Source organism: Diadema setosum, chromosome 11, assembly GCF_964275005.1.
Source record: "Diadema setosum chromosome 11, eeDiaSeto1, whole genome shotgun sequence".
Classification (NCBI taxonomy): Eukaryota; Metazoa; Echinodermata; class Echinoidea; order Diadematoida; family Diadematidae; genus Diadema; species Diadema setosum.
In genome coordinates this window covers 35,017,216-35,044,778 of record NC_092695.1, presented here as the reverse complement: position 1 = coordinate 35,044,778, position 27,563 = coordinate 35,017,216, and the positions used below count along the sequence as shown (strand labels likewise).

The 27,563-nt window shown below is 38.8% G+C and overlaps 1 protein-coding gene across 1 annotated transcript in view; it reads right to left on the bottom strand.

Annotated features, from left to right (window-relative positions):
* LOC140235452 (periodic tryptophan protein 2 homolog) overlaps window positions 1-27,563 on the bottom strand; it is a 79,259-nt gene that overhangs the window by 12,021 nt on the left and 39,675 nt on the right. Inside the window, exon 17 of the mRNA XM_072315479.1 lies at window positions 23,234-23,465. Within this exon, the coding sequence (XP_072171580.1) occupies window positions 23,234-23,465 (232 nt within the window). The remainder of the gene's footprint in view (window positions 1-23,233; window positions 23,466-27,563) is intronic.

Genomic DNA, 27,563 nt, shown 5'->3' with positions numbered 1-27,563 from the left:
ATTCTACTCTAATCATCACAGTCCATGGTGGGGAATTGTACTTGATGGAATAAAGTAAAGGTATCAAAACTGATAGAAGTTTGAGTAAGATATGTCTTTATATGATTACTCCATGTAACCACTGCAAATTCCTCTGGTTCTAGGTATTCATTAAAAAAAGAAAGAAGAAGTGATAATTGAGATTCCGCTCCAGACACCTCAGCAATAGTATGCCCGTCCATTGATTCAATGATGATGAATCCTTGTCTCTAACTTTGTCCTGTTTGTTGATAATGGAAATTTGGATGTTACCCCAGCAACAGACGACAACATGAGCAAGAAAGCTATGTGAGGAACATGCTGAAAGTTGCATTTCAATTAGAGTGGAACTCTTACGCAATCATTGAACTCACCTTGATGTATTTTTTCTAGATGTGTATCTTCTAGATGTGTATCTTTGAACATATATGTGTATTTTTACAATACTGCAGAGATTTAAGGTGATTAAGTTTGATTAGCCCTAATTCAAAAATTAAACATAATTAAGACTTAAAACTTTCAGGATATGTAGCCCACATATATGAGAGATAGTGGAGATAAAATCATATGAAACCTTACATTTTTCATGTATATTTTAAACAATATGCCTTAAAAATTGGCCATTTTAGGACACCAAATTTGTGACATGATTAGTACCCCTAAGATCAAATGCATCATACTCAACTAAATTATATATTTCTATAAGTGTTTTTGACTGATCTTATTCCAGAACGTGCCTATTTGGAATGACATGTAAAGAAAATCCTGTTAATAAACCTTTTTCATTCCTAAAATGCCATTATAAACAGTGCGTAACGCGTGTTACGCTTGGTGTCCACGCGACAACCGTTACACAGAGATCCTCGAAAAGGTTGATCGGAATTCTGAAAATCAATGCATTTTTGCTGTTTTAATGAGCTCAATGGGGGATGAAAAATATATGACTTTTGTTCCAAAATATTTACATCTTTATGTCAAAAGTAACAATGGTAAATCAGCAATTTTTTGGTGTCCAATGTAACCACCGTTACACATGAAGATTTGATCTTTTATTTTGTACATTTCCAATACTATTTACTGGCCTTTCTGATTTTTCTGAGTTCCTTTCCAGGATAGGTATCCAAAAGAAAAGAATATAAATTATATAAAATATTTGGGAAGAAACTATTTGCCTCTTTCTCTTTAGTGTCCAATCGCGACGCGCGTTGCGACACGCGTTATGCATATTTGGAAAATGCCTAAATAAGTACAAACAGTAAAATTCTGCACTGTTATCACAATACATTAGTTACATTATTAACAAATCAAGTTTATAAATATTTTGTGATCAACAATATGTGTTTAAAATCATTTTCAACATTCTATGTAACGGATGTTACATAGGACACCAAGCATTTTCAATGGATTTCCCTATAGGAATGTACACAAAATAACATTTTTCTGATTTAATTTTTTACAGAGCTTTTTTGTGCACTATCTCTCTGTACAACCCTGAATATCAAGAAGTCACTATTCATTAAAATGAAGCTTATATTGAGGTCATTCTAGTGGAATTTAATTTGTAGTACAATGTCACACTTTTGGTTGCAGTATTGTAAAAATACACATATATGAATGCGTCCTCAAAATATATGCACATAAACGTTTTGGCACCCGTGCTGTGGACCACAAAATCTCCCTAATATTTCTATGCTGTGAAATATCTCACTGTCACAGTAGATGATCTGACATTTGAAAGTCACAAATCTGTGGTCACTGGTCACATTCCCTCAAATTTTCATAAATATTTGTTGTTTTCTTTTGTCAATACTTTGAAGAAAAGACATTTTCCTTTATACAGAAAACACTTGCAAGTTGCATTCCTTGGCAACATTGTCATTCACACCAAACAATTTGAAACTAATTGAATTTCCTGCAAAACAAGAAAGGGGCAATCAAGTTTTGAAGAAACAGGGTCAATTTGCCAATCAAGGGCACTGAAAATCGAGTGGCGTTTAAAACGTCGCCAAATTTCTGGCGAGTAGGGCAAATGGTCCTCGAGAAATTGATCCCGCATCGCTCGACGTCAATGAAGAGAAAGTAGTGGAGGGGTCAGTAAATTGGATGCACTTTGGCCTGTATGCTAATCGCTTCTGGTGTGTGTGTATATGTGTGTGGGGGGGGGGGGATGAGGATGGAGAAGGGGGACAGAGGCCCCCTAAAGAGTGCAAGGATGAAGTACTGAAAGCTCTTTGATAGTGAAGGAGGAGTTGGGATGAGGGGATGGCAAGATAATGGATAGAGCTTTCTGGAGCTAATGGATGAACAACACAAAACTAGACAAGCCGGGGCAGAAAAAAAAATGCAGTTGACCCTCCCTCTCCTTCCCCCCCCCCCCCCCAAAAAAAAAGAAAAAAAAAAGAAAAAGAGAGGAACACACAAAAATCAAATCTAACGCCCTCTGGCTATACTTACTGACTAGCCTATTAGCCTCTGCCCCATTACTACGTACCACTTCAAGCAATTTCGTGCCTGCCTGGTTTTGTTCCATCTCAATTTTTGCCATCTTTCGAGAAGTAATCAATCACACCACTGGCTGCCAACAATCAATTTCCCATTCTCAAGAAAATTATTGGAGAGGTTCGGAATTGTTTCAGATTTTCAGTGGCGACTTGTGTGGTTGGAGTTAAAGAACTTGACCCAATTATCACCTGCTTCAAATTGTAGTTGATCTGGACTTTTGAGCCACCAATCAATAATGTCAGGCTTCACAAGGGGCAGTTGCTCTGAACCCCCCCCCCCCCCCCCGAGTTTCTGGGTCAAATTTTCACAGGCACTTGTAGTAAAATAATAATGAGTATTAAAAAATTAAGTGATCGAAAATTATGTCCTGAAATTCAAATACTGTTCACATATACCAATAGAGGGATGGTATAGTTTTGGTTGAGATGGGGCTTCAGGTTTCTAACCTTTTTTTTTTGTGAGATAATGTGAAACCTCTTATGAAATAACAAAGGGCATACAATTCCAAGAGGAATTCAAAGTTTATGTGATGAAAATTGGTTTTGAAATGGTTGAGATATCACAATATATATAACAAATACAATCCTTCCTACAAAATGACTGCCAAGTAGAGAGGAGACTTTTCCAAAACTACACAGAGGCACTGAAATTTCACTATGCTGAAAGTGTTGTAAATTTGAGACTCTGAACTACAATTTGATAGAGCAACAACAGATGAACAAAACAACAAAACAACAATGTGCAACAAGCAAAGTGGATTGTTCAGTATGCATAAAGTAAGCAGTGGACTGGATTTTGCTGCAATTTTATTTTGTATCCATTGCTTGAACACATATTTACTTGTATGTTTCAAATAGCTATTATGTCCAATGTAGGTTTAATACTGGCTAGTCATATACAGTAGTAAATGGAAGAGAACAAGGAAAAGTAGAAATTATGCGGTGCGTAATATATGTCCCCGCCGGAAGTAGCATTTTGTAGCAAAATGTGCAATATAGGTAAAAAATCAAGGTCAAAGGTCAAAGAAGTCAAAGGTCAAAATTCTGTGTAGAAGTTTTGAAGCCCTCACCTAGTGCCATCACATAAAGTAAACGGAATCGAAATCGGGTTAGAAATGGCGAAGGAGTAGCATTTTGTAGCCAATGTACAAGACAGGTCAAAAATCAAGACCAAAGGTCAAAGAAGGCAAAGGTCAAAATTCTGGGTAAAGTTTTGAAGCCCTCACCTAGTGCCATCACATAAAGCAAACGGAATCGAAATCGGGTTAGAAATGGCGAAGGAGTAGCATTTTGTAGCCAATGTACAATACAGGTCAAAAATCAAGGTCAAAGGTCAAAATTCTGTGTGGAAGTTTTGAAGCCCTCACCTAGTGACATCACATAAAGCAAATGGAATCGAAATCGGGTTAGAAATGGCGAAGGAGTAGCATTTTGTAGCAAAATGTGCAATATAGGTAAAAAATCAAGGTCAAAGGTCAAAGAAGTCAAAGGTCAAAATTCTGTGTAGAAGTTTTGAAGCCCTCACCTAGTGCCATCCCATAAAGCAAACGGAATCGAAATTGGGTTAGAAATGGCGAAGGAGTAGCATTTTGTAGCAAAATGTACAATATAGGTCAAAAATCAAGGTCAAAGGTCAAAGAAGGCAAAGGTCAAAATTCTGTGTACAAGTTTTGAAGCCCTCACCTAGTGCCATCACATAAAGCAAACGGAATCAAAATCGGGTTAGAAATGGCGAAGGAGTAGCATTTGTAGCAAAATGTGCAATATAGGTCAAAAATCAAGGTCAAAGGTCAAAGAAGTCAAAGGTCAAAATTCTGTGTAGAAGTTTTGAAGCCCTCACCTAGTGCCATCACATAAAGCAAATGGAATCGAAATCGGGTTAGAAATGGCGAAGGAGTAGCATTTTGTAGCAAAATGTGCAATATAGGTCAAAAATCAAGGTCAAAGGTCAAAGAAGTCAAAGGTCAAAATTCTGTTTACAAGTTTTGAAGCCCTCAACTAGTGCCATCACATAAAGTAAACGGAATCGAAATTGGGTTAGAAATGGCGAAGGAGGAGCATTTTGTAGCAAAATGTACATTATAGGTCAAAGGTCAAGGTCAAAGGTCACAACTGAAATTCTGTGTAGAAGTTTCAAAGCTCCCATGTAGTGCTATCATATAAAGCAAACAGAATCAAAATTGGCTCATAAATGACAGAGAAGTAGCAAATTGAACATTTTGATCACACACGGACGCACACACGGACGGACGCACGGACGGACGGACGCACAGACACACACACGTACGGAGCCCGTTTCATAGTCCCCTGCTCGAACTCGTTCGGCGGGGACAACAAATCAATTTAATACCCAACTTTGGGGGCAAAGTGCAAATACTTCAAAAAAAAAAAAAAAGAGAGAGAACAATCAGATTAAAGAAAAAGACACTTGCTTTCATTCTAACATCAATTAGCTCTGGAACAGTATGATGGATTCATACATATGGCAATATTATCCTTATATCAAGGATACCGCCTACTCAAAAATAAATTAATTACGTGTCCTCTCCTTTTTTTTTCTTCGAAGTAAGATGAAATGGACACATACCCATTTGAATTTGTCCTCTAACCCCAAAGATAAGATCATCAAACCTGAAGATATGGACAGTTGGTTTATAATTTAAATCATCTTAACATCATCACACTATTCTGTCAGGAGGGGCTAAAAAAGCAAACGAAGTTAACAACAGATAAGGATCCACAAATTTGTCAGCATAGAAGCAGGAAGGGCATGATCAGTTATCTAAAGCTTTAACACCCTTTTGCTTCTGATATGACAACTTCTTATGCAGTCTCAGTCATGGGGGGGGGGGGGGGCAGTTGCCTCTTCATGCATGTAAGACAGGCTATATGGACAGCCACAGCTTCGTCGTTGCTGTTGTTATTTTCTTGCTTTTACAGCTCCTGCAGTGATACTAAAAGGGTGTTTATCCTTTCATCAGGTGCTGAGACTTAAAAGGATTGTCACTGGACAAAAACAATGCATCACTTTGGTGATGCTCTGAATGCCTCATGCACATTTCTATCAAATTCACTGTGATGCTGACCAGACAGCTTGAAGGAAGTTAGAGCTTCCTTATTTTTCTTAATGAACCCAGTGTTCCCTGTAACCGGAGACTGAGAGCCGTTTAAGTTTCCGTCACAACAGAGCCATTATATCGCCCACGGCTAATTGCAATTCTGAGAATCTGCCCACGAGAATTAGTCTCACGTAACGGCGACTCAGACTGGAACGCATATCACAAGCACATTTATTGGTATTCAATCCTTCTGCAGCCATGTGGAACAGTCTCTTCCCTCCATTTTTGTTGTTGTTGTAAGTTTCATGTCTGCTACTGTTCCCTTGTATTAGACTGATGAGGCTGATGAGGCAGATGTGTGGATAAAAGAACTACTGCCGCTCATGTTAAAGTGACCAATACCCTGTCCTGAGTATTACGTTTGCTATATTTGTAGAATATACTTGAGACATGCCCTCTGCCAAAGAAATAATTTTTGTCATTCCAATTTTTATTTCTTGGTGTCTAAATGTAACTTTTAGAGATAAACAAAAACAAAAACGACTTGAAATAGACTAGTCAATCACCAAATTCCTTCAATTGAACAATCGCACTATTGATATTTTTTCCTAAAACGTCTTCAGTGATAGTGATACGCAATGGGTGTGCATGATCAGCTAAATGATCAACATGGAATCTCTATATTATTCATAAAAACGTGTGCGCATAGGTAGAACCTGCACACATCAGTACCGGCGCTTACGGAGCAGAACTTAAACATGGAGCACACGTGCCAAATTGCTATAGAGATATGATCTGATTTATTGAAATATGTATACTTTCAGGGGCTATCACAGGTGAATTATGGCTGGTTTTGTGTGTGTGTGTGTGTTCCAACTGTACACATATCTGATTTGCTGGGTATTGGTACACCTTAAAGACCCGGGTCATGTTGTAAGAGACAGTGATGATTATGTATGTATTTCAACACACCAGTTGAATTATGATACATTTGCTCTGGCAATTCTTATCACTAAAATGAAAAATATTCACTGAACAAAAAGATATAAAACAATTAATATGTGGTTCACTTCATTTCATTTGAATAACAACCATCAACAAGAAATGATGACACTTTTGGTGGTCACAAAGTGATCAAAAGGATGTGATCACGGTGTCAAGTACATCAAATGATATTTACATATTGGTCTGAAAAAGAAAATGCGCATACATTACGGCTCAGAGATATGATTAACAAATTGCCTTTTTTTAAAGTAATGTTTGAGCAGATTTTTTTTTTTGGCTAATGTTATTGCGACAATGAAATACTCTGAGAGAAATTTGGTTGGAAGTCCGAGAGTCTGCTTGTCAAAGCGAAATTTGCAGTAAAATGGTTTATTCTGGGTAGATACTGTCTTAGAGTTGTTTTAAAAGACTCCTTGTACATTATAAAAAAAAAATTCTCTCACACCGTAGATGAGTAAAAATATCATATAGACACATTTTTATCAAATCATGAAGACCTGGGGGGTGTTTCATCAACGAGTTCGTCGCAGATTTCACCGACAAATTTGCTATCAGCCAATCAGACCAAGGATTTCATTAGCTTTTAACAGTTGTCAGTGTAAATCCTTGCGTCTGATTGGCAGATAGCAAATTCGTCGGTGAAAACCTCCGACGAACTCGTTGATGAAACGCCCCCCTGATTAAGACCAAGTGCTCACAAAAATATGGCAAGTACTACCCAATCAAGTAAATGGGATCAGTTTGCAATAAACTAAGTTTATCAAAATATCACTCTCTTAGTACTTGGTAATCACTATACCAGCAATTTTGTTCATGTACAACTTAATTTTTGCAGTGACATCTTCTGAATGGCCATAGCGAGGCAGAAAGGGAAACCTTTGTAATATATTCGTATATATATTTTGAATGTATTTCTGGGAATTCCCCCGAAGCCAGAACCATACTCAGGCTCCAAATGACATCATTTGGCATACTGTGAATCCATTGACGTAAAGGAGAATTCCAGAGAAAGTGACAAAATGTTTGACAATGTTTCAAATGAGTGAAGGGTGAGCCTAGAAAAAAAAACAAGCAAAAAACAGGAGGAAACAGTCACTCAAGCACAATAATGTTTGGAGAGTGAATCGCCAGTGTTTTCATTTGACGGAGACTGAGTGGGATCCGAGTATTTGCTGACAGGACGGAACCCTCTTGTATGGAAGAGGTAATCGACGTTCAGAAAGGCTTGTGTCTCTTGAGGCACTTGGCTCATGCATACATCACGCTAGAAAAAACAAAACAACGTAAAGTAATAGTCTGTCTTGCCAATACCCACATTGTCGACCACGCGTGACACCTACTGGTGATAGAGACCGTGAATATCATGTTCCGCCAGTCTGACTTAAAGCCTGCTTTGCATTGAGCATTTTTTTTTAAGGTAAACCGCGGTCACAAAGTCAGATGATGACAATGAAGATTACTCCACAGGGTTTTTACACCACAGGAAGTGAATCCATCTCTCTATACTTCAAGGTAACTCGGTGATTTATTGCCGAGACTGCAAGGTTGCGTTGAGGAAAATCATCAATTACTCTCCAGGGCATGGACATTTTACGCAGGGACAGGAGGATGGAAAAAGAAATGAGTACGAAGAAAATAGGCCAAGAGCCAGTGGGTAGGGGAAGGGGGAGAATCCTTGGCGATAATTGGCCCATGCTTTACCCACGACGATTCATCATTTATCCTCTCTAATTTCATGCCAACAGTGGCAGCCCAAACAATTCAAGGCCAGAATAGTCTCCTCTAGAAATACCGAATGTCAGCAAAGTAGACGCACCCATCCTTCTCCCTATGTTGCCCTCCATCTCTGTTTTTGTCCATTCACTCTTTTTACTCCATCTCTCCTCCTTTATGTTTCTATGCCTCTTCATCTCTCTCCTGTATATCCCTCCCCAAAATCTCTCTCCCTCTATATGTTCACCCCCACCAAACCAGAAGTCTTAAGTTGCAACCATCTTTTCCCCTGTATGCCTCCTTTTGTATGTCTCTACCTTTATGTGTCTTTCTCCAATATGTCTCTCTCCTGTCTTTCTCCCTGTAATATCTCTCCCCCAAATATCTCTCCCCCATATGTCTCTTTCCCATATATCTCCCCATGTCTCTCCCTTATATATCTCTCCTCTTATATATCTCTCTCCCATATGTCTCTTCTTGTCCTTCCCTATATGTCTCCCCTTCACCTATGTCATTCTCTTATATGTCTCCCAATGTCTGTTTACTTCCCCTATTTTCCCTTTTATATCTCCCCCAATGTGTTTATCCCCCATGTTTCTCTCTCATGTCACTACACTGTCTCTCTCCTTTATAACTCTTCCACCCACCACCCCCTCCCCCATCTCTCTCTATCCTGTCTTTCCCTTCCGTGTCACTTCTCTGTCTCTCTCCCTATATGTCTCCCCTATGTCTCCTTCTATGTCTCTCCCCCATTCTTAAACTATGTCTTGTTATAACCATCTCTTCCATAATCCATTTAATGTTGTTTTCCTAATCTGAAACACAAGAGCAGCTAAATTGCCTTTCTATTATATCTGCCAGGTTCAATTTCCTATGGTAGGAAAAAAAAAAAAACAAGAAACCCAGACAAACAAAAAACCAGAACAAATAGGGCTGGATTCCTTCAGATCGCCTTGAGTGTTTCGGACCCCTGCAAAACATACCTCAAGTGGAGCCTCAATCCTGTTGCTACAGAAACAGCAACCACAACATGGCCTGAAAATGAGTCCACTTTTTCCATACAGTCCCCAGCTATAATGACAGAGGTGAGGTGTTGCTATAGACTTGGCTTTTTCCAATAATTGTAGTTGCATTCCAGATAGCCATCCCATAGCTGATTAAATCTTCATTTTTTTTTTATTAATAAGGCTGACCTTTTAAAACTCACTTTTCCATCTCAAGCAACAAGTCCTCAATCTTACAAATAGATTAAAATCATTCGTTCACTTACGAGAACTTCCCCAAGTCAGTTAAGTTTTTATATTCACTGTTTGAATAGTAACCCTCCTGCACCCAACTAAAAAGAAAAAAAAAAAAAAAACGTTTAAGCTCAAAAATTAGTAAATTTCATAGATTTAGTTTTTCTTATCACACATCCTACAGCTTCGCTGATTAAAAACACAGATAGCGTGCCCAATTTTCTTGCTGTTTTCACTGACTGATCCAGTTATCTTTTGTTGCTGACTGACTAAAATATAGAAGAATTACTTGAAATGTTGTTTTTCAAAGAGTTTGATATTAAGGCATCATGTCACTTCACCCTTCTCTAAACAGCTCAATCAAAAATTCTCCATCTGCAGAGACTTTAAGGCATAAGAAGAGTCTTAATTTTTCATCACTGATGTTTTGGTATAGGTGTGATTACATTTATACAAGAAGCGATTTCATTGCCCCATGGGCATACTTCCTATCACGAAAGCACCATGATGATCTAAAAAAAACCACACAAACAGTTCAACCTGTTCTGAATGGAGTTTTGTCCTGTTTTTGGATGCAGCCTTCATTCATCTGGTCTGTGTGGCTGTTTGTTTCATCTCTTTCCCTACAGCCACCATTAGTCAAATTATGTTTTGTTTTACAATTTGATTGCTAAGCCACGGGATGACATTTAAATCCTTGACTGTGTGAAAGATTTTCATCTTATATCTCATGACAATAATAAAAATATACCGACAGCAAGACTTCTATTTTCTTTTATACATAAGTATAAATATAAAACTATGTACTAAGGCTACTTATAGTGAAGATCTTGGGAAGATATGAAGTTGTTATTGTATGTGCACATACATGTATGTGCACATACATGTATGTGCACATGGTGAATATACACACCATTTTATATAGAACACACACATTAAATCACATCCTCAAGCATAAAGCAACAGCAACCTTGAGCAGATAAACACTAGTCTGGTATCAAGGCTGTCTTGTAGATTCCATGAAAACATTCATCATGAACCAAATCAGATGGATTAAGAGCATTTATTAAATCATTTTCATTAAAAAAAAAAGCATGATTCTGTAAAGCTAATACAGTAAAAGCAGTCAGCCAATTCCTCTTGTATTGGTGCAATTTAGAGCTAAGTGTAAGTAGCTATGTTATGTACAATGGAGGTGCACTATCGATTTATGTACTGCAAGATGTACAACTACATAAATCATCTGGAATGTCCCTTTAAAGGTGATGAAAGGTTGTGCCCCTCTACCTCCTTTCTGCAGCTCACTGACAATAAAGTTTTCAGAAACTCTTGACTCTTTGGATGAATTATTTCATGCCATGCATGCCCGCAAGGGCAGGGGGTGGGTGTAGTTTGACCTTCCTGGGTCTCGGGGTAAGCCGCTCTAAACAGAAGCATCAAATATCAACGACAGCGCGCAAGTTGCCGTAACAATTGGATCTCAATTGCATCAAAGAGGGGATACGGCAGGTCCCTCACGCCCGCGGACCTTGCCAGCCGATTGGCCTCTGCTCTCCCCCGACGAGATTTAAGAGGGATATTCGCTCTCCCCACTAAAGGGGGGCAAAAGGGAAGCTCGCCAAATTGTCACATGGAATGCCTAATCTCATCACCGGAAATCTACGGCGAATGCACTGCCATCAGAGATCCGCTTGCAATATCTTCACACGAACTGTACGAGAGGGCTTTCCTTTAACAAATGCAACCTTGCAATAGATTTTCTAACTCTCTCTCTCTTTCTCGCTCTTTTTCCTTTGCACTAGTTTCTTTATTTCAAGGTGAATGCTTTGCCCCTAAAACTAAATGGATAATGGAAGCTGGCAAGACATTTGTCTCCTCTGTCAATTTCAGGATTGCTTTGTGGAAAAAGCAAAAGTCTCAAATGCATGTTTGCATATTTGTTGCAGCCTCCTCTATATAACAAAAGTAATACAATATCTCCTTCTCAGAAAGCTCCCATTTAATCATTCCAAAGTTTCCTGCACTCAATAATAATGATTTTTACTTCAAGATGCAAGAATCTAATTTTCTGTCAAGCTTGAGGCAAATTTGTCTACTTCATGACAGAATGCAGCTCTCTACCAAATGTGATCATCCCAAAACTAATAGGAAATACTTAAAGGGGGCTTGTTTTTTGCCATGCTGGCAAAATAATGCTGGAGGGGTGATAAACTTTTCTGACTTGGACTGGGTACTTTTGTGATGGCATAACAAAACTGGAAAGATTTCAAACTATCCAACCATTCACTGACACTTAATTGTATACATCCCTAGCAGAAATCTCAGATCCTCAAATCCCAACCTTCAACCCAGCTACCCAATAACTTGAAGCCTAGCCCATGCTTCGACCTTCAGTTACAGCATTTGAGCTTTGAAATTATCGCCCCTAGATCATTAGGCAGTCTGTATCCACAAACTACAATGTTCTTAGAAAAAAGCTCTGAAAATTTGTTTCAATCAAATCTCCAGCTCTACACAAAGATGTGTGTATGTGCATGTGTATATGGGCAATTCCTCGGTTAGTAACGTTACATTTAAACAAATTTAGATATTTATTTTTACTACTAAATCACCATTTATTCATTTCAAGTCAAAATCATGTTAAAAACATGTTCATCCTTCCCAGGTTTATGATATAGAAAAGAATGAATACAATCCAGTAAATATTAGAATTGCTATGGCAACTAAAAGGGCTGGTTAGTAACGTTACGAAAAAAGGACATGACAAAAAAATCATTGTCTTGTAACAAAAAGTGTGCAAAAATTCAAGTTACTTCAAACAAAGTGTTGCATTAATTTCAATTATTGCATCATGACAAGTGTTCACACAAATATTTTTAGCAGTTCGACTGATACTTTATTAGCTAGACCCCCAAAAGCATGGTTAGTAACGTTACGGTTAGTAACGTTACATTTGTCCGGAGTAATTCCGCAGGTCATTTCACCCTTTTGTAATTGACAAAATGTCACATGACTTCTTGAGTATTTAAATGTATTCATCTTTTACCCTTTAGCAAAACTTTGAGGAAAAATTTTCAAAGGAACCCACTGTAATTTGCATTTAAGTGAATTTCAGCACCCCCAGTCCCACATGTACATTTTAAGTGATGGTTTTAGATCTCGGAAAATCAATAAATACGAAAAATAAAATCTACTGAATTTGAAAGACCTTAATGATTGGTGAACATCCATGGTATTAGTTGATACCTAAATTAAAGAGTAAGATAAAGAGACACATTTCTTTTATCCATGTCATGTCCACCTAACTGCGGAATTGCCCATATGTACATGTATGTATAATTATACCAATATGCATACGCATATTAAAAATGCCTGCATGGGCCTACTGTGTGATGTCCATGGCTGGATTAAAGCTGGTCAAAATGTTTTACTCTACTTTTCTGAATAGTGTTTATTTATAAATACTCCATTTCTGTGATTTTGAAGATGCTCTGAGCCTTTAGGATGGAGCACATCAAACACTAATTCTATTTTATTGCATAGACAGTTATGATTATTATGCCCTTATTCTCGTTCATCTGAATTCCATTGACCCAGATAGTTGTGGGCCATCAAGAGGTTGTAGGTCAATGAAAGCATGCAATCATATCTTGAATGATTTGACAAAGACCTTTATAATGTCTAACAGGATAATGTTCGCTGCCTCTCCTTAAGTGAGAATTTTGCAATCAATTTCAACACTCAAAACAAGACACAATTTTTTACTCACATAAAAATGTATGAGCAGGACTGTGTTGTGAACGATCACACAATGAAGCAAAGATTTTATGCATTCTTCCTACGGACTATGTAGCACAAACTCACTCTTGCTTCTTTCAAAAACTCTCGCTCCAAACTATTATAAATCATTCTGACGGAAAGCACAATTTCAAGAAATGTCAGAACATCTACAACACCTGCACGACTTTTTGTTCTGACAGAAGCTCAACATTGTTCCACATTACATCGTCTGGCAGTCATAGCATCTGGAGGGCACAAAATTTCTTCTTCCTGGCTTACTGCGGATCGGTGCAAGGAGTAGCGAAACCTATCCCATCATCCTCTGGGATAATGGGCCAGTATTTCGTGGTGTTTTTTTCAAATCTGTGGATGTTTCTGGGCCAAATGCCTTGAGATGAGCTCACTCTTCCACCTGCTTCTTTCATTTTCTGCATTTGAAATTTGAGTTGACTGCTTTCGGTGCAGCTAGGTGACCCCAAGGCAAAGTTGCTGTCGATGATTTCGGTTGTCATGGATAGAGTTTATGGAAAAATTATCCATCAAAAATGCCAGGAAACTGGAATTTTATTGGAATGTGCACTGGAATTGAAGAAATGTGGGTGCAATAGCCTGGATATGCAATGGAGTAGGTAATGCTAATACGTTACAAAATAACAACTACAGCAACGTTGCAACATTGAATTCCAGTAAAGCGGTAGATTCTAAAAGGCAGGCATCGGGTGAGATTTCAGCAGCAAAATTGATGGACGTTTATTGTCCTTTGCTTACTACACCTGAAAAACTCATTCTCTGTCCCATTTTTCATGCCTGGACTTTTTCCCCACTTCCAGTATGGACAACACTAGGTTCTCCACAAACTCCACTGAACTGCACACAGAACAGTAGAGGGAGTTTTGCGATATTTGCGCATCGCCGTGTTTGTATATGCATGTGTGAGCCTTCACAAGTTACTTCCAGTGGTGTTACTTACTGTTCAATGTTTAACATTGATAAGTGATCACATCATCCCACCCAAATCCCCCCCCCCCCTTGCTATAAGGAATAGTGGAGCACATAATCAAGTTGCCTCTATCTCTCTCTATTTATCTCTCTTTATATATCTCTCTTTATATATCTCTCTATATATATCTCTCTCTCATTCTCCTCTCCTCGGCTGAGGAGAAAACGAGGATCTCAGCGCACAAACACTTGTGAAACGGGGCGATTGGGGACATACAATAGCTTGCAGCCATCCAACACATTTGACGTCGCATGCGCGGCTGCAAAACACGCCCCGCCGGAAAATGAGAGCATTTTCAAAGTTCAACGACACCGCTGGGGCCCATTCCTAATGAATGGGCGAACAAAAGAGCAAATGAACGAACGAATGAATGAATAAATGAATGAATGAATAAGAGAATGAAAGAGCCGGGCTGTCCAGGGAGAAAAGTCAAGGTTGCTTCCACCACAAAGCAAGAATCTGCCTACTTCTCGTACTAGCCACCCTGGAAATGATTTTGTATGATGCTTTTTCAGTCATCACCGCTTGCCTTGCTATGGATGATTTTCTTTCTTTATACTGTGACAATTTCACAAGGGGTTAAATTCATAATTGTGGAAAACAGCAATGGATATAGAAATGTATGTGTGCATGTCGCATTCATGTCAGGATCAGAGTTAATATTTTCCTACACTGTTAAATTTGTGAATAGCATCCAACTCGTGGAATTCCCAAAACTTAAAAACCCTGTGAAAAATATTGTGTATAAATGGGGCCCTGGAAATAAAGTACCTAACTGATAATGGAAGTTTATTCAAACCATGAACCAGATGCAGAAATAAACATTACCAGACACTTTTGTTGCATGGAAAAAAAAATTATTGATTATGTATGAAACCACATAAGGATGCTTGCACATTTTAATAAAAGTGGTGGAACCTAAATAAGAAGCAAAGGTTCTATCGCAACGAGTGGGAGGAAACCTAAATCATTTTTATTACAACAAATGGTAATAAACCAAGATGAAAGAGAAAAGACGTAATAATTAGGGCATGGGACAAAGAGAATATTGAAGACAGAAACAGACAAGATGAGACTAAGGAAGAGAGGAAACATGAGGAGGGAAGAAGATTTGTTGGGATGAGTGTCATTTCAAGAAAAAAAGAAGAATTTAAAAAAAAAAAAAAAACTTGTGATGGTTCAAAAGTGACATTAAGCTTGCACTTTCAATTCCCAGCGATGTTCCCGAAAGCATCTAGCAGTATGGAGTTTTGGATAGCAGGCTGGAGCCCTGCCGTCATGTTCGGCCACACTCCAATTTGTCAGGTGACATTCGATCTCTGTCACATGACACTTGATCGGAGGCGCCTGTGCAATGTTGCACAAGTATGTCGCTGATTCATCCTTTCATCCTGCTTTGGAATGCAGAGAAATAACAGTCCCAATTGACAGTTTTAAAGGCAGTATCCCTAATTTGCAAGGGGGAAGGCATGTTAGAGTCCTCTAGAACAAAAATCCTTTATTCACCAAATAACAGTATTCATTACATTTCACTGCGGTTATATGTGACTTTCAAAAGTCAATGGATACAACATGCTCAAGTATCACCCCCAATACATGATGCCATGCAAGCAGTTCACACAACACGCAAATGGTACCACATAGTCAGAAACTCTAGTATAATAGTCAGGCACTGCTTTTATAAGTCTAACAATTTATGAAATCCTCTCACACGAATTATAACTAGAAATTATGCCCACAAAATATGGTGTAGAAAGTAAACTAACTGCAACTTAGAGTGACAATTTTAGGACAATGGTGAAACAACATCCCAATTGGTAGTTATGATATATTTTTTCTTTTAGGAGAGATTTTTATCACACAGTGACTGAAAAAACAGGAAGCTTTTGAAGATGATTAAAAAAAAAAATCTCCGAGCACTTTTTCTCATTCACATGGAATGTACAAGTTGCAGAGGTAGAATGCTACATCTGGAAGTGTATGTTACAACTTTCACACAAGCTTGATGGACTTTTTAAAACTTGTATTTTTACACATCTTCAGATAAACTACTGATGTGACTTACTCTAACCGTACCAATTAGTACCACTCTCAACTAGTCACCCATGGGGTAGTTACACTTTAAATACTTTACTTGATATCTGAAAATGATAACATAGTATCTTCAGTCTTATAAGATAATATGTACAGTACCTGCCTTTTTAAGAAAGGAGACAGCCATGAAATGTGACAAAAAAAAAATAGTGTTGAATCTTTATCTGTGATTCAACAGTTAAATCTCCTCTTTCTGCAAGTCCTCGTAATTACAAAGGCAACCATGATGTACCTTATATGGGGTCGCCAACAGTCACTGATTCACTGAACTCAGCAAAGCTCGAACAAGCAATCAGGAAGATACTGTGCTTGACCCTTACATGCATGTCAATGGGCCAAAGTAATTCCAGAATTGGCAAGATTCTTACATTTTCTCATCAAAACACAAAGACACATCTTAAAATTTCAGAAAGCTGGCTGCAGAATTGTGAAGATTTGCTGGCTCTGCTTACAAATTTTCAGGTCAACCTTTTTTCAAATAAATAGTGAGTATTCTTTCACTTCACACCTTCGCATTCAGCTCTTGATTACCTTCCACACATTTCAGTTACAACTTGGCGGGGTATTGCCTAACCCAGATGCCGGGGGGTCGAAACGACCGCTTTCCCTGTTTTCTCGTCAACACACTGTTTACAAAGGCCCGCCATTAATTCTCAATTTAAACACCCGCCCTGATCCCGACACGGGACGAGCCGGGGCGTTTGTAAACAGTGTAATTGGTCGCAGGCAGTGCAGATCACGGTCGAAGGTGGACGCTTGATAACAATGCGGTCAACGTCGGGGTCTCACCCCTAATATTTGCGGGCATACTGAGAGAGTGAGTGGCACTGGGGCAAAGGGCCAGCATGGTAGCAAACATTCAATGAACCCAGGAAAGCCTTGCATATGACAGAGAGATAGAGACAGACATGCGCGTGCAATTTAATCAAATCTGCCCGAGGCATTCTCAAGTTTCACTGTTTTTGTCTTCTTGACACTTAGCTCTAGGATCCCTCTTGAACAGCCACTGTTTCTGTGCAAAAGCCTCCTTTAAAATACCACTTTAGATCAGATGGGTGCTTGCCCGATAATAGAATGTAATCTTCACTGAGGGATAGGGCCAGAGAATGGGGGGGGGGGTACAGTTATCATTGTTCTAGATGGTTGCAATATAACTATGATTGATACAAAAATTGGCAGCTAAAGCATGCTCTATTGGAGCAGGGAACATAAATTCATCAGGTAGTTACACACTTGCACCCTCTTATTTGTCTCCATACTGCAAGCTACCATGCTGTGTTAATATCTTCATTAGATCGATAAAGCTTATGCCATCACTATTTACACCCTCATATTAAATGGGTTTGATCACAGAAATTTTTAGTGTCGAGAGGTTCATGTTTTCCTTCACACTGAAACCTTGGTAAAAACTACAGTAATTCTGGATGAAATAATCCCTTTTAACCTAGACATTAAAGGAAAACAAAAGAAAGAAAACAGCAACTCTGCTTGGAGCAAATCAAAATCACTCCCTTACCTAGCAAACGTTGCCAAACATATTTGCCATGACTAAATGAAACAGACTACTTGTACGAAGAAATTTCAAAGCTCCTCAGGAAAAGATGTAAATACAGGTAGGCCTTTTTTGTGTCATACAAAAATAAATGGATGCTTCTTTCCTATAGTCTTTTATCGAACAAAATATTTCATTCACCTGCTCCCAGCAATTAAGTTTCATCAGGCAGGAATTCGCACAGTATTCATCAGTTGTTACTCTGTAGGGAAAGCCTCTGGCAAGCTTTGTGGTTGTTAAGTCAATCTTTTGTGAACCAAGGTATGCATAGAATTCAAATATTTTACAGAAGCAGCAGAAGTAACATACATACAGCCTTTACAACCCCTGCATTCCTAGCCACAATTGATTAATGATAAACAGCTGGGAGCATTCCTAAGAACATTTCTATGTGTTAGGTGTAGGCCTAGAAGAAATTAACACAATACAAACGCTGGGGGAATTCTTTCAAACATTCCAGTCACTGATTGAAAGATGCCAGGTGTTACGACAAAAGCCCAGGGTCCTGCTTTGTCAAAGCAGTTCACAACAAAATACCTCTTCACACACACACACACACATTCCATTTCACACACATAATCAATTTTTATTTATTCCTTGAATGCTGTTCCTAACCAGCAGAAAGCTGGCACCTTTGAGCCTGTATGGCATAGCAAGAACTGAGCACGCAAGCTGGATTCTAAGAAAGACGCTTTACTAATGTATTCAATCTGAAGTTAAAAGGATATCTTTTTCTACACAGAATCTAGTAACACGCTACCCCATCTACCCGTACATACTTGAAAGCATTTAAATGCTTAGAATGCATTTTGTACGTATTAGTTTTTTCTATGTGTGGCAAACCTCAGTCAAGCCTAAGGCAAGCTTTTTGACTGGCAGGAAAAGTCTTAGTCATGGAGATATGCATAAGACTTGAAAACATCAGTGAACTGGTCTAAAGATACTTGTCTTTAGGAGGAATAGGGGAATTAGAAAATTAAGTTCTCTGTGAAAATTATATCCAGAATTCATACATTAACAGCTGCTGTTTCCATGGCAACAACCATTCAGTACTTTAGCAGTCACTGCATTAAACATTATCATTTAGCCACAGTCACACCGGCAAAACTACAAAAAATCGAGAACACTTAATGTTAAGAGAATACTTAAAGTTTGCTCGTCAGTTCACAATGGTGGCCAAACTTCTCGAAGTTTCAGTTCTTGAAGTTTGAAGTCAAGAATGCGCATGCGCAACAAAGAGGAAAGCATACACCGTTTGACAGCTGCAAGGCATCGCAAACAGGAATTAGACCAGTCACATGACAAACTTTGTGAAGTTTCAGCTGCATGATGTGTTTAGACTGCACAAACTTCAAGAAGATTTGCGGGGGGTTTGGAAATTTCCCCAGTTACACTACTAGTAAGAAGTTTTGCGAGCAGTTTTCAGGAAGTTTGTGGTCACACTGGCAAACCTTTGAGGACTTTAATTTCAAGAACTTCGACATTTTGCCAGTGTGAACGTGGCTATTGAAATTGTCAAGCAATTCTAAGCATCTCTGTGAGAATCAAGCTATGTCAGAAACCTACTAGGTATATCAAATACAGCAATAACACATGCAATAAAATGGGCAGATCTGTGACTTATCACACTTTTCTCAGTCTTTCCTCTCTTCTTTTACCACCTCTTCCTCATAAAAGGAAATGACATGGAGAATTTCAGATACCTGACACACGGACAGTAATACAATGACGTCTTAGGCATGTTGATCAATTGAAATACAAAACAATACAAATAGATAAAGACATGTAAATATATATAGTTTGATAGATGAGGAATAGAAAAATAGGCTGAACCAAAATAGAAGTTGTAACAAACACATGCTAGATCAATTAATTAGGCATCAAGAGATAGAGACGAAGAGTCTGTACAGCACACCAAAATAAACAGAAAAGAGAGAAGAAAGAAAAAGGAGAGAAAGTCTCATACCTTAAATACCCTGCAGAGGGTATTACATGGAATCTTCACGAGTGGTCAGAAAAGCCAACTCACTAATGAAGAGAAATCTTTAAAACGCCTGTCCCTCATAAAGTAAAAATAGAGAGACAACCTTAGTTGAGATTACAATCCTGCTAATAGCCTGTTCTCTCTCTCCGCAAACCATCTCAATATTCGGTAATTGATCTCCCAAACACTTGTCATCGTAAATGGCAATTTTGTTTAATCCGTACGTCTCGGGGGTCCCAAAGGAGTGGAAGGCGAGGTATGTCTTGCGGACAGGAAGTTGATTGCACCGTTAGTGGAGCTTCAATTAATTGACTCTCCTCAAAATGTTTCCACAAGCCCACTTAATTTACTTCCGACGGACGGCCACAGGGTGCCGGTGGAAAAGCGACTAACACTCTCAGGGATCAATATCAGCCATTGCGAAAAGGAACAAAAAGACCGACCTTTTATCTTCAATTTAGCACCCTTTTTAGAGGCACAAGCAAAGACTTTTAGGGTGTTATCTCCTTTACTAACATTCTAAACTTGAAAAGCAACAACATTACAAGCAGAAATATAAGACAAAGAACTTTCATTCATTCTATCTAATTTACAAACAAATTCAAGGTCATAGGCTGCTCTCTTTTCCTCATTTTTTACGAAATCTTACCAGCTGAGGACTTTTGGCATTGGGTAAAAAAATTCATAAAACTTTGCACCAAAGTTTTGAAAGGACAATACGTAACTAAAGGCAGTCACACAGAGCATATAAGTGGTACACTGATGATAGCTGATTTTGCTTTATGCATCATGAAAAGGGAATTTTTCTGATTCAACACATTAGCTGGAAGACATACAAAATGAGTTCAATGAACTGCCTCCAGAGAAGCAGGATACTTAACCCGTTGAGGACGAGTCCTACTCGGGCAAGTGTCAATGGGAAATGTGTGTTGTAGCAAAATCAGTCTGTCCTCAACGGGTTAACTATTAAAAGGTTTGGTCCTCACCTGTATAACTATCATCGTTGCATTCCAGCTGCAATTGTATCTGATTCTGCTTCCACCTTTGTAGATCATTATCCTATATCCTAGCAGCTCAAATCAACAAAAACACAAGTATCTATAGGACTGGGAGCATGAGATATTTCTTGTTCTCTTTCATCACTGGTGGTTTCCAAGGCCAGCTAGTCTTGCGTCACAAGTTTGCTGGTCTGTAGAATTCATTGCCTATGCGGCGGCGCCGCACATACCATCTCCCATCGCATCGTGTCTACCTTCTTCTCTCACCACAATCAATACACTACTGTAGGGTGCCACTGTGACTACTGTATACTGCAGACACTTTGGTAGTCAACTGATTGTTGCCATGGATATTAACCCTTTGAGGATGAGCTGATTTTGCTAAATGACACGTTTTCCCAATAGACACCTGGCGAGTATACTCCAGACTAGTCTTCAAACGGGTTAACCACATGCCAAAATATTGCCTTCCACAACACAAATGAAATGAATATCATCCCTGAGGTAGAAAGTGGCTAATATTAGTGCCTGAATATGGATCATATATATTTCTCATGATGTTGCTTTGATTTTCAATAGTGAACTTTACTACTTGCAACATTACCTTGCATGTCCAGATTCCTGAAATATTATGCCTGAAGATATGAAGCATACACAGTACGAGAGTATCACATGGAAAGTTGAGGAGAATCAGATAGAGAAGTAAGCTGACTAGAGAGAGACTACAAGAAGAAAAAAGGAAGGTAAAGAAATATAGATTTCAAATGGAAAACACAAAAGGTAGAGAAAGATATCTTGGCAGCAGGTTGGAAAGAAGGAGAGAAGAAGGGAGGAAAGGAAGAGATAGAAAGAGAGATAGAGAGATGAAGATTGATAAGAAGGAATAGATGCAGACATAATGCTCTAGAGATGAGAGTAAATGAATACAGGGAACTGTGTGTGTCTGATCTTGTATATCTCGCATAAAATTGAAAAAAAAAGAAAAATAAACATAACTATATGGCCGTAATATGAAACTTACAGTCACACACACAAACACACACACACACACACAGACAGACAAACTACAGGTGCTCATCTCACGTCAACACATCATGAAGCAGGAGACAGCAAATGAGCAAAGTTGAATTTTTTCATCATGGTGTGCTGAGCTCAGGAGAAGAAATCACCACCATGTACAACACACAAATCTTACCAATTCTGTATCAATTTATCTCTGTCCTGTGCTCCATGGGGGGGGGGGGGGGGGGGGAGGGATGAAACCCAAAGTAAGGCAGTTATACAAGTGGCATACTCCCACAAGAGGGCAGCATACATGCACACACGGGGTACAAAATCCACGCCTGGTGGTCCATACCCACATGTCTCAACCTTTTTGCAACCCGAGGCCCACTTTGGCTCCTACAAATTATTTTGAGCTCCATAGTTAGATCAAATATGAATCTTTTTTTAGTTCACTTTTGATCGACATCGCAGTCCACCGACGAGTGCTTCAGGGGTCTGCAGCACATCTTCCTTCGCCTGGTTTTACTATTGTCTGGGACATTCTCAAGGAGACGTGCTTGCAGTGTCAAAAACAGAGCAAGAAGAGTCAATTTCACACTTCAGTCAGTAATTTACACTTCAGTTTTCTGGAGGAGGAAAGGGATTTTCCCCTCTGAATAGCAAAACCATCGTGCAAGAGCATGGAATGTTAACTTCAAAAAAATATATATCTTCTAAACCTAAACAAGCAGATGAAAAATCACATATGACAAGGAATGGTGAAACGTAAACTATTTCAAAGTCAGCAGCATCAAACAGTTTTGCAGTTTCCACTTCCATTTTGAGCTAATTAAAAGAATTGCCCGCACTACAATGTATTCCTAAAATCATTCCAAGATCATTCAAATGAAGCAGACATTCTCAGCACTTGTACTACCAGTACTCACTAAGTAATAAACACAAAAACATGATTTAAACACATGCAAGTATAATGTCAGTGTGCTATACATGTGTTTTACTGGTACTGCTATGTAAACGTTTCAGGATCAGTGTTAATATTTTTGCTGGTTGTTATATTCACGAATAGCACCCGACTAGCAAAAATTAACGAAAATAAAAACCCTGCAAAATATATGCCATACAAAGTATTCATATTGGCCCGTGTCCCTGAGATATTGCTCTAAAGCCAACTGTTCATGTGGATAAATGGCTCGTTTAATGAATATTGCCTTCAGCCCTTGTTCAATTCTGCCTTGATCGAGAAGGGCGGGCGAGAGGGGGGGGGGTGGAGGAAAGCGCGCACTTACATTTTGCCAAGGCTCTGCACTTTGGTGACCAGCGACTTCTGAAGGGCAGTGAGCATGGCCTGATGGCTGGACGACCCCTGCCTCAGCTTCAGCCGCGTCCCATGGAGGGTCAGCAGTCGCTCGGCCCACCTCAGGTAGTACTCCAGGTGGGGGGAGGCGGCAAGTTGCCCAGCAACGTAGCTCAGCATCTTCTCCACGTAGGTGTCCGGCAGGCTGGCACAGACCAGGTCAACTGGATGGGGGAAGCACAGGAAAGCAATATACCTTAAATAAAATATTCTAGACCGTATTCTTCTTGGGGTACATGTAATACCAAAACTAATTTCTGGACATGTGACCTGGAAAAAACCAATATCTACAGAGAAAATTGAATTGCTCCGAATTTTGCAGAATGATTAAAGTTCATTGCAATGTCATTATTGGGGTCTTCTAATTTTCCTGCAAAACTTGTACAGTCAACCCTGCTTTGGCAGCCACCTGCCGTATGTGGCTCCTAAAAAAATTTCCCTCCAAAGAAAAGTTTGTTACAGACCCTGTCTAAAGCGGCCACCTGCCTATAACAAACACTTTTTACATCTCCCTTGGTTTACCACTGAAGACAGCTTTCATTGTATTTCTTTTCCCAGCCTGCTACATTTACTGTAGAGTCAAACCTGCCCATGGCAAACATGTGTCCATGGGGACTGTATAATTCTTTTTGTTCCTTTGAAAGCCTTTCACAAGTTAACGAACCCATCTTTTGATTACCACTTGCCCTCAATGGCCATTTTACATTAATATCACTTTATACAGAAAGTGTACAATGATTTTTTTTTAAATTACTTATCAAAATTTACTGAAGAAAATCAATCCTTAAAGACAGGTAATTCACAGCAGAGCCCCTCCCCCTATTAAGAGAAAGGAAAAATATGCCAGAGGAGAGAAAATAATCAGTCAAATATAAATAAAGCATTCTTGAGTAGTATTCCTATATCATTGCAGCATTACACACATACTGAAATTTGAGGAATATGGTAATGTCTGCAAAGAAGCTACCCCTTTACTCCAGAGGGCTGCAAGAATGATACATTGCAAGGCACAAACAATTGCTGCATCAACTTGCTCCAGCATGAAAAAAAAGAAAAGAAAGATACCACACAAACAAATTTCATCTTGGCCCCTGCGAACTCTCGCAGAAGTCATATCACCCGGATCGGCGGAGGTTTCAAGATATGGCCAATATTGTCCCGGCTTAATGCGCAGGCAATAAAATTAACTGTAGCATGAAATTACATTCAATTACACTAAAATGGGCCGTGCCCTGCAGAGAGGAAACCAACAAACAAACAAAAGAAACAAAGTATCTCTCCGTCTCTCTTCTGCTCTCTCCTGTTCTATTACCAGGTAATCTCAGCTACATCCCTCCTCCTCCACGAATGGAGTCGGTACCTGGAGGGGTCTAGTTTCGAGTGATACTCTCTGTAATCGAGGTCTCATCTTAATTGAAACAGGTGGTTTTGATGTTGGGAATTGTTGCCTGCTACACAGCTAACATCAATTAGGGCGGAAAGTTAAAAAAAGAAAGAAAAAGAAAAGACGTGAGGGAAAAATGCATTGTACAGCAGGAGCATGTGGCGTACATCTACTAGATTTCTCTGTATATGTCATCTGCCACATTCGCAATGAACATTTTTCCTGTCTCGACATCATCAGCTGCAAAATGCAATACCCTGTCTCCTGCTCAGAAGGTGTAAAGTGAGAAAAAACAAACAAACAAACTTCGGAATGTTTCTGGTTGACAGTTGATGAAAGAAAAGCGAGGAGCAACAATTTATTCAAAGGACTTCTGAATAAAAAGAAAACTGAACTGAATATTTGTGCGTGTGTGTGTGTTTGCGTGTGTGTTCACAAGTCTATCATATTGGAAGCTATAAAAAAGAATTTAAAAAAAGGGCCCCCCCCCCCCCCTCAAAAAAAAAAAAAAAATTAGTAAAAATTAATAAAAATTCTGGCAAATTATGAGAAAGCTGTGGCCATTTCAGCAATGGCAGATATTCAAACCTGGAGACTTGTAGATGTTTTGATGTATCGGTCCCACTACTACGGCACCAATATGGGTGACCTTTTTTTCTTTAAATTCATTTATTATTATCTTTTTTCTTTTACAAATCATAATTCTTTTTTGTGTGTTTTTTTTTTCTCTGTGATCATCATTCACAGATTACCTTCTACTGTCATGGATGACAAAGCTGACATGTGCTCTGTATACAAAAAATGTGATTTCTTTGTCTAGCCAGGGAGGCTTGTGGTATTCGAATAAAAGGAAAGAGGGCAAAAAGAAGGAAAGCAATGTGCAACCTGTCACATAACCAATTATCACTGCTTGACATCACAGGTGAAAACAAGTCTTTGGCTACAAACTTTGTTGCGGAGAGGGAAAACATAAGAAGCTTGGTGTCCTAACATCAACTAATGTCATCCCCCACCTCAATTGTGAAAGTAATTAGGCAGCAGCAATAACTTGAGACATTTAATGGTCTAATGATACTAAATCAGTGTAACAGCCTTGCCCTTTTATACACATGCATGCTTCCCTAATCTTCTTTTGCTTTTTGTCATCTACATGCCACCATTGCTTCACTGTACAACGGGTGCTTTGCTCACGGTGTGTGCCAATGATTGACTGATCGAGAGAGAGAGCTCAAGAGCTCAGAAAAAACGGTGCGCAGACGCTACGCACAATTTGTCACTCCTCATTCCCTAATTAGGCTCGTCGCCAAGGTGGTCCGACAAGTTGAGATTCAAGGTTGCGGCAGGAGGTTGCGCTCCTTCTGAAGGCACTTCAAAATCAGATAACGAAGGTATCCAACTGCCACATCAGACTTGACATACAGTACCTTCCCTTAATGAAAAGTGCTCGGCGCCAGGCCACACCTTAATACAATTTCTCTGGCAATACAGGAGGAGAGTCTTTGCAACTTACGCCAGGAACTTCTTTAGCTTGCTGCAACATCTTCTCAGTAAAAGGCTGTTGAGTGTTTTCTTGAGATGAACAGTAATGAAATGGGTAAAACTTAACTCTGAAAGGCTGTCATTTAAATTGTCCATTGCCAAATGCATGAAAATGATGACCCCTTTACATCTGACATCATGTAATTATTATCTGGTTGAACGTAATCCTTAAACCATTATGTGCAATTTCTAAAAAAAAAAGAAGAAGAAGAAATAATCTTCAATGTAAATACACTTCTAGTTGTAAGGACAACGAGTATGTGAAGTGTGAGTAATTCAGGCTGTGATTACATACTTGTATATAATGAAGTCCTCATGACCAATTCTTAATCCAATCTATACAGAAAATTTTGATTGAGTATCAGAAACGATGACAATTCTTTATTTTTTTATTTCGTGAAAAAACAACAACATACACAATTCACACACAACCAAAAAAAAAAAAAATGAGGAAAAGTAAATGCAAGTTCTAAGAACGATAATCACTGGGCCATCATAAATGATACAAATTTGTTTTCTTGAGTCACTGTGCAGCTAGTGTCATATCGGTCCATTCCAATGCTCCATGCTTGTTCTTGCGCAAGTATGATGGAAATGATGCAAAATGATAATGTACGATGTGTAAATTATGTACAATTGATTACTTAATAATATTCATTAATTTTGCTTCATTTTTCAAGCCATTACCAGACTTCCCAATCTTTCTGACTGAAAAATAAGGATGGTTTGGTTCAAAAGTAGGAAAGAAAGAGCAGTTCCTCTACGAGTGTGTAGTAAAATTATCAAGAAAAATAGGAAACTCCTATTCAAACAAGGGCTGGGAATGGATCAAAATTCAATGTCTTTCCTTCAAATTCAGAATGGTTGGGAGATATGCATTACTGTCCAATTAGAATCCTTCGTTTTAATTGCACAAGTCCTAAGCAGTAGCTCGAAGTCAGACAAAGTTGTTCATTTCTGACAAAACAAATCTGACAGGGAAAGATATCAGAGTATCCCCCCTCCCATTGCTGTCAAAGAAAGAGATAAAACATTAATCAAAGAGAATGACTGGTTTCGCTAACACTCATCATGGATACACAGTTTAATTTCTTTGTCGCCATCGTGATGTACCAAACACACCTTACGTACTTAAAAACTCCACATGTGTGGAACACCAGAATTTGGGTGTGGCAAAACCATCACTCCTGTCATTTCCTCTCACGGAGAAAAACAAAAACAAAAACAAAACAAAACAAGACAACACTACACAAAACATACAAACACACTCAAACAAACAAAGCCTGGAATACAGATTTATCTGGTGTGTAAGATTAAGACTCGCTGAAATAGATTGCCC